The sequence below is a fragment of the Aquarana catesbeiana genome, linkage group LG01, assembly GCF_042186555.1.
Source record: "Aquarana catesbeiana isolate 2022-GZ linkage group LG01, ASM4218655v1, whole genome shotgun sequence".
Classification (NCBI taxonomy): domain Eukaryota; kingdom Metazoa; phylum Chordata; class Amphibia; order Anura; family Ranidae; genus Aquarana; species Aquarana catesbeiana.
Window position 1 is genome coordinate 495,836,113 of NC_133324.1, and position 15,382 is coordinate 495,851,494.

The 15,382-nt window shown below is 43.1% G+C and overlaps 1 protein-coding gene across 3 annotated transcripts in view; it reads right to left on the reverse strand.

The window, feature by feature from the left end:
• Positions 1-15,382, reverse strand: part of YJEFN3 (YjeF N-terminal domain containing 3) — a 268,133-nt gene that overhangs the window by 26,361 nt on the left and 226,390 nt on the right. For all 3 annotated transcript variants that reach the window (XM_073592292.1, XM_073592283.1, XM_073592303.1), the window contains 2 exons: positions 7,067-7,180; positions 3,343-3,496 (listed from right to left, as the gene is read on the reverse strand). In XM_073592292.1, the coding sequence (XP_073448393.1) occupies positions 3,343-3,496; positions 7,067-7,180 (268 nt within the window). The remainder of the gene's footprint in view (positions 1-3,342; positions 3,497-7,066; positions 7,181-15,382) is intronic.

The window sequence follows — 15,382 nt, forward strand, 5'->3', positions numbered from 1 at the left end:
GGATGGAACAGATCACGTGTGAATTTTTTGCTAGCCAGGATTCTGCTGACTCCCCTTTAGTGCAATGGAAAGCCTTCAAGGCTTATCTGAGGGTACTCCTTATCACAGAAATTGTCAAAGTTAAGCATAATTCATCTGGGCTGAGGGAGGAGCTGGAAAAGCAGGGACATGTATTGGAGGAGCGGTATGTACAGGACTCTACTAACTCTGCCAGGGAGGCTTGGCAGTCAGCTCAATCTGCCTATTAACGGCTGCTGTCCTCCACGGCGGAGAAAATGCGGTTCTTCTCCAAACTGGCATTCTTTAAGGAGGGGGAAAGAAGGGGACGCCTTCTGGCCAGGATTGCTAATTCCCATCAGCATTCCCCTGCTATTGGAGCTATTAGAACAACAGAGGGCAAACTGATGCACTCCCCGGATCAAATCTTGCAGGAATTAGCAGGTTTCTATGAAAACCTGTATCTTCCTAACGGTGAGTACACCCTAGAAGATTTAACAGGGTATTTGCATGGCATTAGTTTCCCGCAGTTCACAGGTGACCAAAGGAGGACCCTAGACGCTCCACTCACTTTGGAGGAGCTGCAGACGGCAATCAATGAATTCCCTAACTGTAAGGCCCCTGGTGCGGATGGTCTGCCCATGGAAATTTACAAGCAGTATGCAAGAATCCTTTTACCTAAATTACTGGCAGGGTTTAATGCAGCTAGGGAGAGACGGTCTTACCCCTTCTATGTCCACAGCCAACATTGTCTTGATATTAAAACCTGGGAAGGACCCTGTAGATACGGGTTCATATAGACTCATATCCTTGTTACAGAGCGACGTTAAACTCCTAGCCAAAATCCTGGCACTTACATTGAATGGGGTCATTACGTCTGTTGTGCACCCGGACAAGGCTGGATTCATGCCCAACAAGTCCACGGCGGTGAACCTAAGGAGATTCTTTCTGAATATGCAATCTCCAGCAGATAGCATAGGACAGAGGGCCCTGTTTTCACTGGACGCCATGAAGGCCTTCAATAGCGTTAAGTGGAAGTATTTGTGGGGGGTTCTCCGGAGATTCGGATTCGGGGAAACATACATTTCATGGGTCCTCTTATTTTATTGTTGCCCACAGGCAGCTATCCGGGCATTGGGTAGTATGTCTCATACTTTTGCTTTGGGTAGGGGCACAAGACAAGGGTGCCCGTTGTCACCCTTGCTCTTTGCACCAGCCATTGAACCCCTGGCAATTAAAATCAAAGACAACCCGGGTATTGCCGGCTTCCGCTATGGAGACAGACAGAAAAAAGTGATGCTCTACACGGATTATACAATGATTCTGCTTGGAGATATCCACCATAACTGAATTTGGTACATATTCAGGGCTCAAGATCAACTGGACAAAGTCCTCCCTAATGCTCATTGACGCGGGAGGTAAACCTTCCAATGCTAGCTCCAAGCCACTGTCTACCTCCTTTAGGTACTTGGGGGTCTGGGTGACGCCCAGTTTCCGAGTTTACGGGAGGCTGAATATCTCCCCACTGCTACAAAAATTCCGGGATCAGGTCAAAACTTGGAATTCATTCTGCATGTCGGTAGCTGGTAGGGTGAACCTGATCAAAGATGATTCTAGTGCCCCAGCTACTCTATGTGCTGCACAACTCACCGGTAGTGGTCCCACTCAAGACATTTTGAAAAGTGAACTCCCTATTCCGCACATTAATATGAAAGAACCGCTCCCTAAAACTTGAACATCTGCAGCGCTCTAAGGATGAGGGGGGTCTAGCCTTGCCAAACCCCTGGCTGTACTATCTAGCTGCACAGTTACAGTACCTGATAGGAGTGATGAGTTGGGGGACGGAGCAGAAGGGCGCCAATGGCAGTTCCTCTGAGACCGTGATGCTGCATACAGTAAAGGGCGAGGCAGTTCTAGTGGCCCTTGAAGCTCTGGCCTTCGGTAAACCACATAAGATATACCCGACTTATAACCTTATTCAAAAAGTATGGAATAAAATCAGATATCTGCAGGGAGTGACTGGATACACAGAATTTAGCCCGATCTGGTCTAATGGAGGCTACCTCGAAATAGCCATGTGGCCTTATGTAAGTGGTATGGGGTGCTATACATTAGACATATTTTCCATAACGGAGTACTGTTGTCATTTGAAGCTCTCCGGGAGCTGTTTGGTTTGCCGTCTTCCATGTTCTTTTATTACATGCAATTAAGGCATGCCATAACAGCTCAAAGTTTGCTGTCTTCTATGCGCTTTTATTACATGCAATTAAGGCATGCCGTAACAGTTCAAAGTAGATCTTCTGAATGGTCTACTTCTCCGACACCATTATTTAACTTGATCAAAAGAGCCTCTACCACCAAGGGATTTATATCACAATGTTATAGTATGTTATTGCAGAATTCTCTGAAAAAACACACTCTGCGAATGCTGGATAAATGGGATGGAGATGTAGGTCGGATGGGGACCAATGGGAGGAAGCTCTCCAGGCGGTGCCAATCTGTTCACTGAATGTCTCGCAGATGCTAACGCAACTGTACATCATACTGAGGATGTACTATATCCCACATAGAATGTATATTATGAGTCTCAGGCCCACCCCGCTGTGCACTAGATGTAAACGACTGTGGAGGTGCCCAAAATTACATTCCTATTGGAAGGGAGTGGTGGACACCATAAACAGGATATTTCAGATCTCTATGCCTCTAGACCCAAACCCCTGTTTGCTCAATTTGCTGGAGGAGTTTGAATGGGAAGAGTGTACTAGAGAAACAGTTATCAGAACCCTATTTTTGGCACGTAAGTTAATAATGATAAATTGGAAGTCAGAGGACCCTCCTACGAGTAAGGAATGGATCACTGCAGTGGGAAATATGCTCCGGATAGAGAAAGTTATATACCAACATAGGGGATGCGCGCAAAAGTTTGAAAAACTCTGGGGCCCGTGGCTTGATGTACATGGGCTTGTGGATCTGGTTATGGGTAGGTTACTAGGTATGAATTCCGGTTGAAACTGATCTCAATAACATTGGAATGGGAAGCATGGGTTATGATGCATAATAGGGCTCCAGGAGGGAAAAACTCGGATGAGAGAGATAGTCTTTTATTGAGCCATACTAGAGATCCGGCTATGTTCAATTTGCAGGGTGATTCTGTTTACTATGCTCTGTAATTAACTACTTGTGAAGCATCTGTCTTTATGTATGTATATGTTTACTTTAATAAACTTTTTCTTTGCATAAAAAAAAGTACTCATGTATGCTATGACGCAACCACAGTACCTAGCTGAAACCATGTTATAAAAACTTACACTCTGATGTTGGAAAAAATAGGTGTTAGTTACCCACCTGATGGAATATCCAGACTGATAATGGGTATCTTTATCTGCTTCATTATTCCCAAAATAGTCACCCATGGCTCTCTATTACCTTCTTCGCTATTTGCCTCAATGCCCAGCACTGCGTCCACCACTAGATTATAGGCATCATTAATTAACTGCACCTATAGGACAGAAAACCAGTTTCATATTCAAATTGCTAACATAAATAACAGAAGGAACAATATTTTTCAGTTAGGAATAGAACTTTTTTATGGATGCATTATTGATGGCTTGCATGTCCCCTTCAAATAGTAAAACACTATACTTCTATGATCACCTTTAATCTCTTTGCATGATGCAGTGATTTTCTTTTTTTTGTGACATACAGTATAGTATGTATGACCAAACAAGTTAACAGCTCACCTTCTGAATTTGCACACTGAAAATTTGAGAAGCCTTCTGCAGCTACACAGCACCATGCACTGAAGTCCTTCAATTGTTGCTGGATAGTTTTATGCAGCATATCTTGTGCTTTGTTCTCTATCAGCAGCTATTTTTCGTTAAATACTGCTTCTCGCATTTATCACACAGAGAAGAAGTTAATGTGCAACTGAAATTACACATTGCTTTTCACATTTTACTTTGGGCTCATGAAGGGTACAACCACAGGCTCAACTAAGAGCTGCCCTTCTCAGCTGCACATCTCTATCCTTTGGTCCCCTACCACTCTATTAAGACACTGGGGGAGAAAAGACAGAAAGAAAAGAGTAATCCCTTCAAGCTTCCATGAGCTGAGACCTCCCAGCACCTGGGCAGCCTATCTGCAAGCACCAATGATGTCAGATGAGAGGAAGGAAAGTAAGTCAGATGCTCCCAATTTCTGAAAGTACCAGCTCTTGACAGAAGAATGCAAGAGCAAGGTAGTGAAGGAAACATGATTATATTTAGCTGGGGATGGCGATAGTTAAAGGGGTTGTAAAGGTTTTTGTCTTTTCACCTTAGTGCATCCTATGCATTAAGGTGAAAAAACACCTGGCAGTGACTGGCCCCCAGCCCCCCCGTTTTACTTACCTGAGCCCTGGAACTTGACCCGGTGGGGACGCGCTGTCTCTCTGCCCGGGGTTCCCGGCTCTTGATTGGATAGATTGATAGCAGTGCAGCCATTGGCTCTTGCTGCTGTAAAATAAATCCAATGACACAGGCGCAGGGGCCGAGTCCGGCATTCTTTGTCTATAGACGCAAATGCTGGACTCGGAAGCGCGGCTGCATGGTAACCCCCTTGGGGAAACGCTTCTCCAAGGGGGTTATCAGATGTGCGGAGGAGCCGCGAGAGCTGCCGGAGGACCCCAGAAGAGCAGGTTCGGGGCCACTCTGTGCAAAACGAGCTGCACAGTGGAGGTAAGTATGATATGTTTGTTATTAAAAAAAAAAAAATACCCTTTCAATCACTTTAAAGCAGAACTAAACCTGCCCTTTAGGGTCAAGGAAGCTGCCATCTTAAGCCTCATACACACTATTAGATTTTCTGCAGATTTTTGTCTTCAGATTTACCAAAACCATATAATATGAGGTCAAACCTTAAGAGTTTCAATTTGTATGCAATCAGGCAGGCCCTTGCACTACATGGTTTTGGTAAATCTAAAGACAAAAATCTGCAGACAATCTAATAGTGTGTATGGGGCTTTAGCCTCTGTTGATCTTCAATTGCTATGGTGCTGCCAGGGGCATACTTGGCACCCAGAGCGAATCCTATTTGGTACCCCCCCATGTTAAAATGTAGAAACACCCCACTGTGCCCCCTGCAAACCTCTGCATCCCCAATATCTCTTTGTCACTACCCCCTCTCCACAACTGCACCTCTGGACCCCTTTACATTACACAGCACCCTGCATCACTGGACCCCTTTACATTACAAATCAACCTGCATTTCTGGACCCCTTTACATTACATAGCACCCTGCACCTCTGGACCCTTTTACATTACACAGCCCCATGCACCTCTGGACCCCTTTACATTACACAGCACCCTGCGCCTCTGGACCCCTTTACATTACACAGCAACCTGCACCCCTTTACATTACACAGCATCCTGCATCACCGGACCCCTTTACATTGCACAGCACCCTGCACCTCTGGACCCCTTTACATTACACAGCACCCTGCACCTCTGGGCCCCTTTACATTATACAGCCCCCACAGCTCTGGACCTCCTGCATGTTACATGGACCCGCCTACAGTACAGACCCCCCCCATTCAGTGCAGACCCCCCCCATTCAGTGCAGACCCCCCTTCAGTGCAGACCCCCACCCCACCCCCCACTTGGTACGCCACTGGGTGCTGCACATATGATCAGTAATGACACCAGCCATTTAATGGCATGACAGTTCAGCTGAGAGCACAAGTAACTCTGACAATTATCAATGATGGCGTGCCTTAAATGTTTCTATTTTGGTAAACTGTTACATTAATGGGTTTAGTTACATTTTAAGTGAACCTGTTGCTTCTACCTACATGGTAAAAGGACAGGTTCACTTCAGAAACCTTGTACTGACATCCTTCTAAAGATACTAGTTGCCTAGATGGTACTTCACTCAATACTCTCTAAATCACTGACCTGACACATGCAGATTAGAAAGTCAGAATGAAGTCAGAACTCCTCATCAGTTTACTTGCTTCAGGTCTTTGTCTTAGAATATATTAAAAATATTGGATATGCATTGCACCCAGGCAACTAACATTTTCAGAAGGGAAGATCTGCAATGACAAGCACTATTCCCCCTCTAATGCATGACAGGCCTGTTTAAAAGTTTGTGTGTTTAAAAAACATGAGCCATGTGCCCCCAGGTTTAACAGTAAAAACGTAAATGCACTCAGTAGCTCCTATTGTAGAGAAATTAGTGTTTTCATGGCCAGCTTGTCAGAGGTCAGCATGTTGTTTACTGCTTCTGGTGCATATGCTGAGCTGAGAAAGCAGACATGACCATGAAACACCTATTAGAATCAGCTGCATACACCGCTGCAAGTTGGGGGGTGGAAAGACTGGTCATTAAACTTTGTGGCTATACCCCTGTCTGTAGCTCACCATATTCCAATGCTCTGGATTTCAATGGAAGCAGGTAGCACTGGAGCTGGTAAGCACAGTGCTGAGACACAGAAAGCTGAATAATATAAACACCTCTACGTTCACTTCTATGCGTTTGCTTTGGGAGGCGTTTGCGCAGGCACAGCAGCCCATTTATTTGAAGAGACTGCTGTATCTGCAGGAAAGGCAGGTAAAAGGTCCCCAACCATTTCTGAGACTGCAGCCACATAGGAAAACGAGGTGTGAATTAATGGCACCCCTGCATTTTGGCTGCAGGCATGGGAACACATGAGATTTACATTCATTTCCACACCTGCAATAGTGTCAACCTAGGCTTACTTCACAGCATTGGTAGAGTGTGCTGTATCATAGTACTGGTTAGAAGCTGCTTGGCCTATACAATGATTCTAGTACTGAAGTATAATGAGCATAGTTATGTTTGGTCAAATGGAAGTCAAAAAGAGGTAAAAAATTGTCTTAAACTGATGGTATTGACACAAGCCCAAAGCCCTTATTCAAAAAAAAAGTCTTAATGTACAACCATCCTTTAGTCAGGCCTAGCAACCAGTTCTAATCTATTTCTTCACTGTTACAGTTGTTTCCTAAAGTAATTATATGAAAGAACACAAAGTATTTGATTACACATCTGAAAAAGAATTCTAAGCACTTACTTCTGTCGGAAGGTAGGATAAAAAGGGGATATCCATCTTCTCACACTGAATTGTAAAGTCTTTATACAGATTATCAAGTGATTTCTTGGGGTAGAAGATTGTAGGTTCATAGTCCTAGAAAAAACAATTTGGGTTTAATAATTAAAAAAAAATAATCTGTATATGTGCACAGCATGATATTTTGCTTATAACACAAATACTTTAGAATCAACAGTTGAGAGTTTCACACAGTTCAATAGATGGCTAGCTCAGTCAGCGCAAGAACAGTGTGGTGCTGACATGTAACTTTAAGGCTGGGTTCACACTGCAGTGCGGAGCGGCTCACAGCAGGGATCCGATGTGTCCCTGTTCACCGTTTCGGGACCAATTTCGATCTGAATTTTTGGCTGAATTCGGGACCAGAAGACGCACAGGCTCCATAGTCGCTCCGGAGATGTGTGAACTAGCTCCATTGAGAGCCGGTCACATTCTTCTGACACGCAAATTGGATGCGGAGAAACCCGCATCCAATTCGTAATAGTATGAACCCAGCCTAAAGGGGGTTATTTACGAAAGGCAAATCCATTTTGCACTACAAGTGCAAACTACAAGTGCAAAGTACACTTGAAATTGCACTGAAAGTGCACTTGGAAGTGCAGTCGCTGTAAATCTGAGGGGTAGATCTGAAATGAGTGGAAGCTCTGCTGATTTTATTATCCAATCATGTGCAAGCTAAAATGCTGTTTTTTATTTTCTTTGCATGTCCCCCTCGGATCTACAGCGACTGCACTTTCAGTGCAATTTCAAGTGCACTTTGCACTTGTAGTTTGCACTTGTAGTGCAAAGTGGATTTGCCTTTAGTAAATAACCCCCAAAGTGTTACTAAACAGTGCACATAATATGGAAATACAATTATTTTAGTAAATATAAACTGCTAAATACCCTTTCTCATCAGCAGTATATAGCACTCTTGTGACTTCTATCAGTATCTGGTTAAAGCTTGTAGGATGAGTTTTCATTCTACTCTGACTAGCCTTTGAGGCCACATGACCCCTGACCTTCTGCCTGGACAATGCTGATTGGCCCTGTGCTGATCACATGCACCCTTCCAAGAAAAAAAAAAACTCTCTAGCAATACACACCTAACTGAGCATGTGCAGAGTGCCTCCTATGACTCTGTACTATCAGCAGAAGGATTGGGGACAGTAAAAGAAGGGGTAGATCAGAGAAGGCAGGATCAAACAGCTTTTTACACAATGCAGAGTATTAACCCCTTAGGATCCACAGTGAGTATAACAAGCATGCTTTACTGCATTTACAGCACAGATTGTTTTACTGTTGTGGGTTTAGTAACATATTAACATAGTAACATAGTACAATATTACATTTCAGCAGCAGTGTGTGAGAAGCTACAATCTTCTCATGAAGATTTTTCACGTGCCCCACTGCCTAACTAGGTGGAATATTAAATAAATCTTCATTGAGTTTTTCTCACTTTTTGCATTTTTCTTTTTTATCATTACATAAGATCACTCCATAAATATTTTGGAATCTGTAGTGGAAAGGACTGTACTATGCCAGAACTATGGAACTATGGTGAAGAAATTAATATATTTTCACAATCTCAATATGGATGTTTAAAGTGGTTGTAAACCCATATATATATATATATATATATATATATATATTAAAAAAAAAACCTGCAAGACAAAGGCATAATGAGCTAGTATGCATCCCGTACTAGCTCATTATGAAATACTTACCTTAGATTGAAGCTGTTGCAGCGGTCCCCGTATACCGATATAACTGGCAACATGTCTCCCAGAGTTATTTCTGGGTTCGCGGGCTCCGTAAATCCCACACATGTTCGCAGGAGCCACCGGTCATGGCACAGGCCCTTTAGAAATGGCGCGATCGAGCCGTTTCTTCAGTAAGCATGTGCCGATGATGTCGGCGCAAGCGTATGTGGTAAATATCTTCTAAAACGTGCAGGTTTAGGAGATATTTACAGTACCTACAAGTAAGCCTTATTATAGGCTTACCTGTAGGTACAAGTGATGTAACAGGGTTTACAACCACTTTAAGACTGTATGGGTCCCAGGGACAAAGGTCAACTTCAGGACACGAGTCACCAGTTTTCAACCTGAGACATCCTATGTTTTTCTCATTCTGATAGAGGTCTGTAAACAAGCTGTTTGCAGAACTGGGAATAGAACAATGAGTATGTACCTTCTTGCTCACTTACAGCCAAGGAGAAATTTATTTTTATGGTCGCCAAATAGAATTTATTTGAGGATCCTTGGACCAGTAATAAAACATTGAAAACAGCAAACATCAACTGGCTTTTCAAGGCAAGAATACACCATATTCAAACAATGTATAAAGAAGAAGCCTTGGGTGATGTTTACCAAATTGGACAACCTCTAATATACCTCTGTACATCTACTCAGGCTAGTTTAAAACCTGAATTTCCCTCTAAAATATGCCAACCACTGAAAAAGGCATATGTATACATCTCAGACATAATTTAAAATATGTGGACACTATACAACGGAGATCCAATTTGGAATATTAGCATAAATATTAATGTACAACCTCCATGGCTCATAATATGCTAAGACGGAACTATGGAGTTTTTATTCATGTATCGAATATATGATAATATTCTAATAAGAACCACACCATCTCCACATATATATTAGAGTGTATAATTAAAAGGACTATAACCTTGTTTATCATATCACCTGAAATGGGTTCAAGTCATATTTTTATTGTCAGTTGGTATAATAGTAATAATCCCATTATGTTGTATGTATTTAATCTGATTAGAAATATCCTATAAGTAGAAATAGTTTAAATGTACAAATTATTGTGTTTAGATATAACCATATACATCATATATCTCACAAAAGTGATTACACCCCTCACATTTTTGTAAATATTTTATTATATCTTTTCATGTGACAACACTGAAGAAATGACACTTTGCTACAATGTACAATGTACAACGAGGTTGTCTTTGGGAAATAGATGTATGAGTGCTGCCAGCATTGCTGCAGAGGTTGAAGGGGTGGGGGGTCAGCTCGTCAGTGCTCAAACCATACGCTGCACACTGCATCAAATTGGTCTGCATGGCTGTCGTCCCAGAAGGAAGCCTCTTCTAAAGATGATGCACAAGAAAGCCTGCAAACAGTTTGCTAAAGACAAGCAGACTATGGACATGGATTACTGGAACCATGTCCTGTGATCCTATGAGACCAAGATAAACGTATTTGGTTCAGATGGTGTCAAGCGTGTGTGGCCACAACCAGGTGAGGAGTACAAAGACCAGGGTGTCTTGCCTACAGTCAAGCATGGTGCTTATCTTACCACCGCCTGTGGAAGGGAATTCCACATCCTTGCCGCTCTTACAGTAAAGAACCCTCTATGTAGTTTAAGGTTAAACCTCTTTTCTTCTAATGTTAATGAGCGGCCACGAGTCTTGTTAAACTCCCTTCTGTGAAAAAGTTTTATCCCTATTGTGGGGTCACCAGTATGGTATTTGTATATTGAAATCATATCCCCTCTCAAAGTTCAGTGCTCGCAACCTTTCCTCATAACTAATATCCTCCAGACCCTTTATTAGCTTTGTTGCCCTTTTTTGTACTCGCTCCATTTCCAGTACATCCTTCCTCAGGACTGGTGCCTAAATCTTTTCCTGATTTATTGATTATTTGAATATACCTATTATTGATTTCTTGCAATACTTAGATTGTTCTTCCCCCGATAAAATAAACATTTTAGATTTAGATAACACAAAAACATTTCTTTCACTCATGGTTAGTGTTTGGCTGAAGTCATTTATTATCAATCAACTGTGTTTACTCTTTTTAAATTATAATGACAACAGAAACTACCCAAATGACCCTGATCAAAAATTTACATACCCTGGTGATTTTGGCCTGATAACATGCACACAAGTTGACACAAAAGGGTTTGAATGGCTATTAAAGGTAACCATCCACACCTGTGATCTGTTTGCTTGTAATTAGTGTGTGTGTATGAAAGCCCAATGAGTTTCTGGACTCCTGACAGACCCTTGCATCTTTCATCCAGTGCTGCACTGACGTTTCTGGATTCTGAGTCTTGGGGAATGCAAAAGAATTGTCAAAGAAAGGGATAGAAAATGATATCCAAGGAATTGAGCATGCCAATCAGCAGTGTTCAAACTCTAATCAAGAAGTAGAAAATGAGGGATTCTGTTGAAACCAAACCACGGTCAGGTAGACCAACTAAAATTTCAGCCACAACTGCCAGGAAAATTGCTCGAGATGCAAAGAAAAACTCACAAATAACTTCAGGGGAAATACAGATGCACAATAAGGAGGCACTTGAAGAAAGATGGGCTGCATGGTCGAGTTGCCAGAAGAAAGCCATTACTATGCAAATGCCACAAAGTATCCCGCTTACGCCACACAGCACAGAGACAAGCCTCAAACCTTCTGGCACAAAGTCATTTGGAGTGATAAGACCAAAATTTAGCTTTTTGGTCACAATCATAAACGCTACATTTGGAGAGGAGTCAACAAGGCCTATGATGAAAGGTACAGAGGTGAATCGCTGATGTTTTGGGGATGTGTGAGCTACAAAGGTACAGGAGATTTGGTCAAAATTGTTGGCAAGATAAATGCAGTATGTTTTCAAAAAATACTGGAGGAACATTTGCATTCATCAGCCAGGAAGCTGCGCATGGGACGTACTTAGACAACATTCCAACATGACAATGATCCAAAACACAAGGCCAAGTTGACCTGTCATTGGCTACAGCAGAATAAAGTGAAGCTTCTGGAGTGGCCATCTCAGTCTCCTGACCTCAATATCATTGAGCCACAGTGGGGAGATCTCAAACGTGCAGTTCATGCAAGACAGCCCGAGAAATTACAGGAACTGGAGGCTTTTTGCCAAGAGGAATGGGCAGCTTTACCATCTGAGAAAATAAACAGCCTCATCCACAAATACCACAAAAGACTTCAAGCTGTCATTGGTGTTAAAGGGGGCAATGCACGGTATTAACCTCCCTGGCGGTATGATTATTTTGGATTTTAGGTGCTGAAAGCGGTACAATTATTTTGCATGGAAATTTGGCGTTTTATATTATAGGCCTGTAATTCTTAACAATAACACACTTAAATCTGTCCACCAAGAGTCTAGTAGATATCCCGGGTATGATGAAGTTTGAAACACAAAAACATAAATTATAATATAATAAATAAATATAAATAATTAAAAAAAAAATAATATAATAATAATAAAATTCACTATCGCTCAATTCTGCAAGTATTCTAATTTACTATCGCTGTTTTCTAGCTGGTCTAAAGCCACTTTTGACGTAAAGGGACACTTTTTGGTTGCTATGGACAATCTCAAGTTTCCAGGCAGAAAGAACAGTATATATAATATAAAACTGCATGCAGGGCATTGGACAAAGCACTGGGGACAAAAAGGATGTGAAATGATTTCATACAGTACTGTAATCTGTGTGTTATGATTTTTACTTTTTTTTTTAATTTGCCGCCAGGCTCCGCCCCCGTGCGTCGCGACGCTCGCAGGGAACAGAGCCTGGCACAGAGAGACTTCAGAGTAGGACACAGCCCGCAGACACAGCGGGGGACATCGCAGGATCCTGGGGACAAGGTAAGTAACACCGCACCAGGATCCTGCAATGTAATCCCGAGTGTGGCTCGGGGTTATCGCTAATGGTGCTGAAATTTAACCCCGAGCCACACTCGGGAAAACCGTCAGGGAGGCTACGTACCGGGGTATGTAAACTTTTGACCAGGGTCATTTGGGTAGTTTCTGTTGTCATTATGATTTAAAAAGAGTAAACACAGTTGATTGATAATAAATGGCTTAAGCCAAACACTAACCATGTGTGAAAGAAACGTTTTTATGGTATCATTCATATTCTCTGAAAAATGGCCAAGAAATCATAAATTCTGGCCAATTAGCAAGTATTGCATAAAATGTTGTTATTTTATGTAAGATTGCTGTCTATGTCCATCCACAAATTTACTATTTATTGTGAATACATGTCTACTGAATAAATATTAATTTAATTCAATATTTAGTCTTCATATCGTTCGAGCTATGTTTTTAAAGACATTAAATTGGAGAAAATTACTCAATATATTAATTGTTCAGGCAATTCCTGACGCAAGCATATAACAGCTATGTATTTGGAAAAGTCTGCCGCCAGCTAGAGTATCTTTTTTTTTTTTATGTGCAATCCTTAGATATGAACTTGAAAATAAATAATTAAAATTACGAATAAAAACGGAAAGAGAACTTGCACTTAAAGTGATTGTAAACAATCACCATGTAAAATGACCCATTCAGTTTAAAATAGAAATGAAAGGCAAAACATTTTGTATAGATGTAGTGCACCCTACGTAGGAGCTGCTGGTGAATAGGGATCCCCCATACTGTCCAGCCAGGCACACTGAATTCTCAAAGGCTCCCAGATTCAGAAATCAGTCCAGCACATTTATATTTTATTGAGGGGATAAAACTTGGATAGGGATTAGTGAGATTATGGGATGCCCATTTGACTTCAGAACAATTCTTCAGGGACAACTTTCCTACGTACAGCTATATACACTCATCTCTTCCTCCAGCACTAAAGTTGCTTGCAGAATTCCAGCTAGCAAACTGATGGTTAATCTGGCAAAATGCAACAGTCAGATTTTTGAAGCAAAAGCTCTTTACAGGCAGTCACCCTGGCCCCTCGGGTTGTGCAGCAAAATACAGTGTCCAGCTTACCATACATCCCTGTGGCTACTGATCCCAGCACTACCTCTTCAGGTACTGCCAGCAGGGCCATCTAAAGAGCATTATAGGCCCCCGGGAAATACAGTGCACTGGGGCCCTGTCTACACAATCACGCAAGAGAATAAAAATGCAAATTATCAGTAAGGCTATATTTATTGGTACTTCCAACAAAATCAGTGTTTAAACATTAACACAACGTTTGGACAATATAACACGAGCTTGAAAAGCAAGAAATTGAAAAACACGAAATTACAGAGTGAAATGATTGATGGGCACAGTGGCTGTGTTTAATGGCACAGTGGCAGCTTTTGATGGGCACAGTGGCAGCTTTTGATGGGCACAGTGGCAGCATTTGATGGGCACAGTGGCTGCGTTTGGGCACAGTGGCAGCATTTGAAGGGCACAGTGGCTGCGTTTAATGGCACAGTGGCAGCTTTTGATGGGCACAGTGGCAGCTTTTGATGGGCACAGTGGCAGCTTTTAATGGGCACAGTGGCAGCTTTGATGGGCACAGTGGCAGCTTTTGATTGGGCACAGTGGCAGCTTTTGATGGGCACAGTGGCAGCATTTGGGCACAGTGGCTGTGTTTGATGGGCATAGTGGCAGCATTTGATGGGCATAGTTGCTGCGTTTAATGGCACAGTGGTTGCGTTTGATGGCACAGTGGCTGTGTTTGATGGGCACAGTGGCTGCGTTTGATGGGCACAGTGGTTGCGTTTGATGGGCACAGTGGCTGTGTTTGATGGGCACAGTGGCAGCTTTTGATTGGGCACAGTGGCAGCTTTGATGGGCAAAAGGGCAGCTTTGATGGGCACAGTGGCAGCTTTGATGGGCACAATGGCAGCTTTTGATGGGCACAGTGGCAGCTTTTGTTTGGGCACAATGGCAGCTTTTGTTTGGGCACAATGGCTGTGTTTGATGGGCACAGTGGCAGCTTTTGATTGGGCACAGTGGCTGCTTTTGATTGGGCACAACTTACAACTTACTAGACAGCACAGTTAGACCTAATTGAGGGGGCCGCCGGCCTGGTGCAGTGCAGTGAGTCACAGCAAGGTGAAGGCAGCATCAGTCAGGGCCGAAAGTTTTGCTCCGCTCCTCTCCGCTCCCTCTGAGCTACGTTGCCTGAAGAACCCTGCAGAGGTGGGCGGAGCTTGTTCACTAGCCGCGGAGGTGCGCGCTATGAATGCTGGGGCAGCCGCAGCCTCAGACTGAGACTGACTCACTGGTTGCTCGCTAGACGCCGGGCGGCCGGCGATTCTAGCAAGTGAGCAACCAGTGCAGTGCAGTCAGTCATTTGCAGCAGCAGCGCTGAGGATCGGCCCTGACCTGGGTCACTGGGTAGGGCCCTCCAGGCAAGTTTGGCCCCGGGCAGCTGCCCAGCGTGCCCAGTCAAAAAAACGGCCCTGACTGCCAGCCCACCTGATTGCAGCTGCCCCCTTCACTAGTCCACCTGGCTACTTCTCCACAATCCTCCCAGACTGCACACTCACCAGCCCACCCAGCTGTCTTCTCCTCGAGAACTCCTGAAGT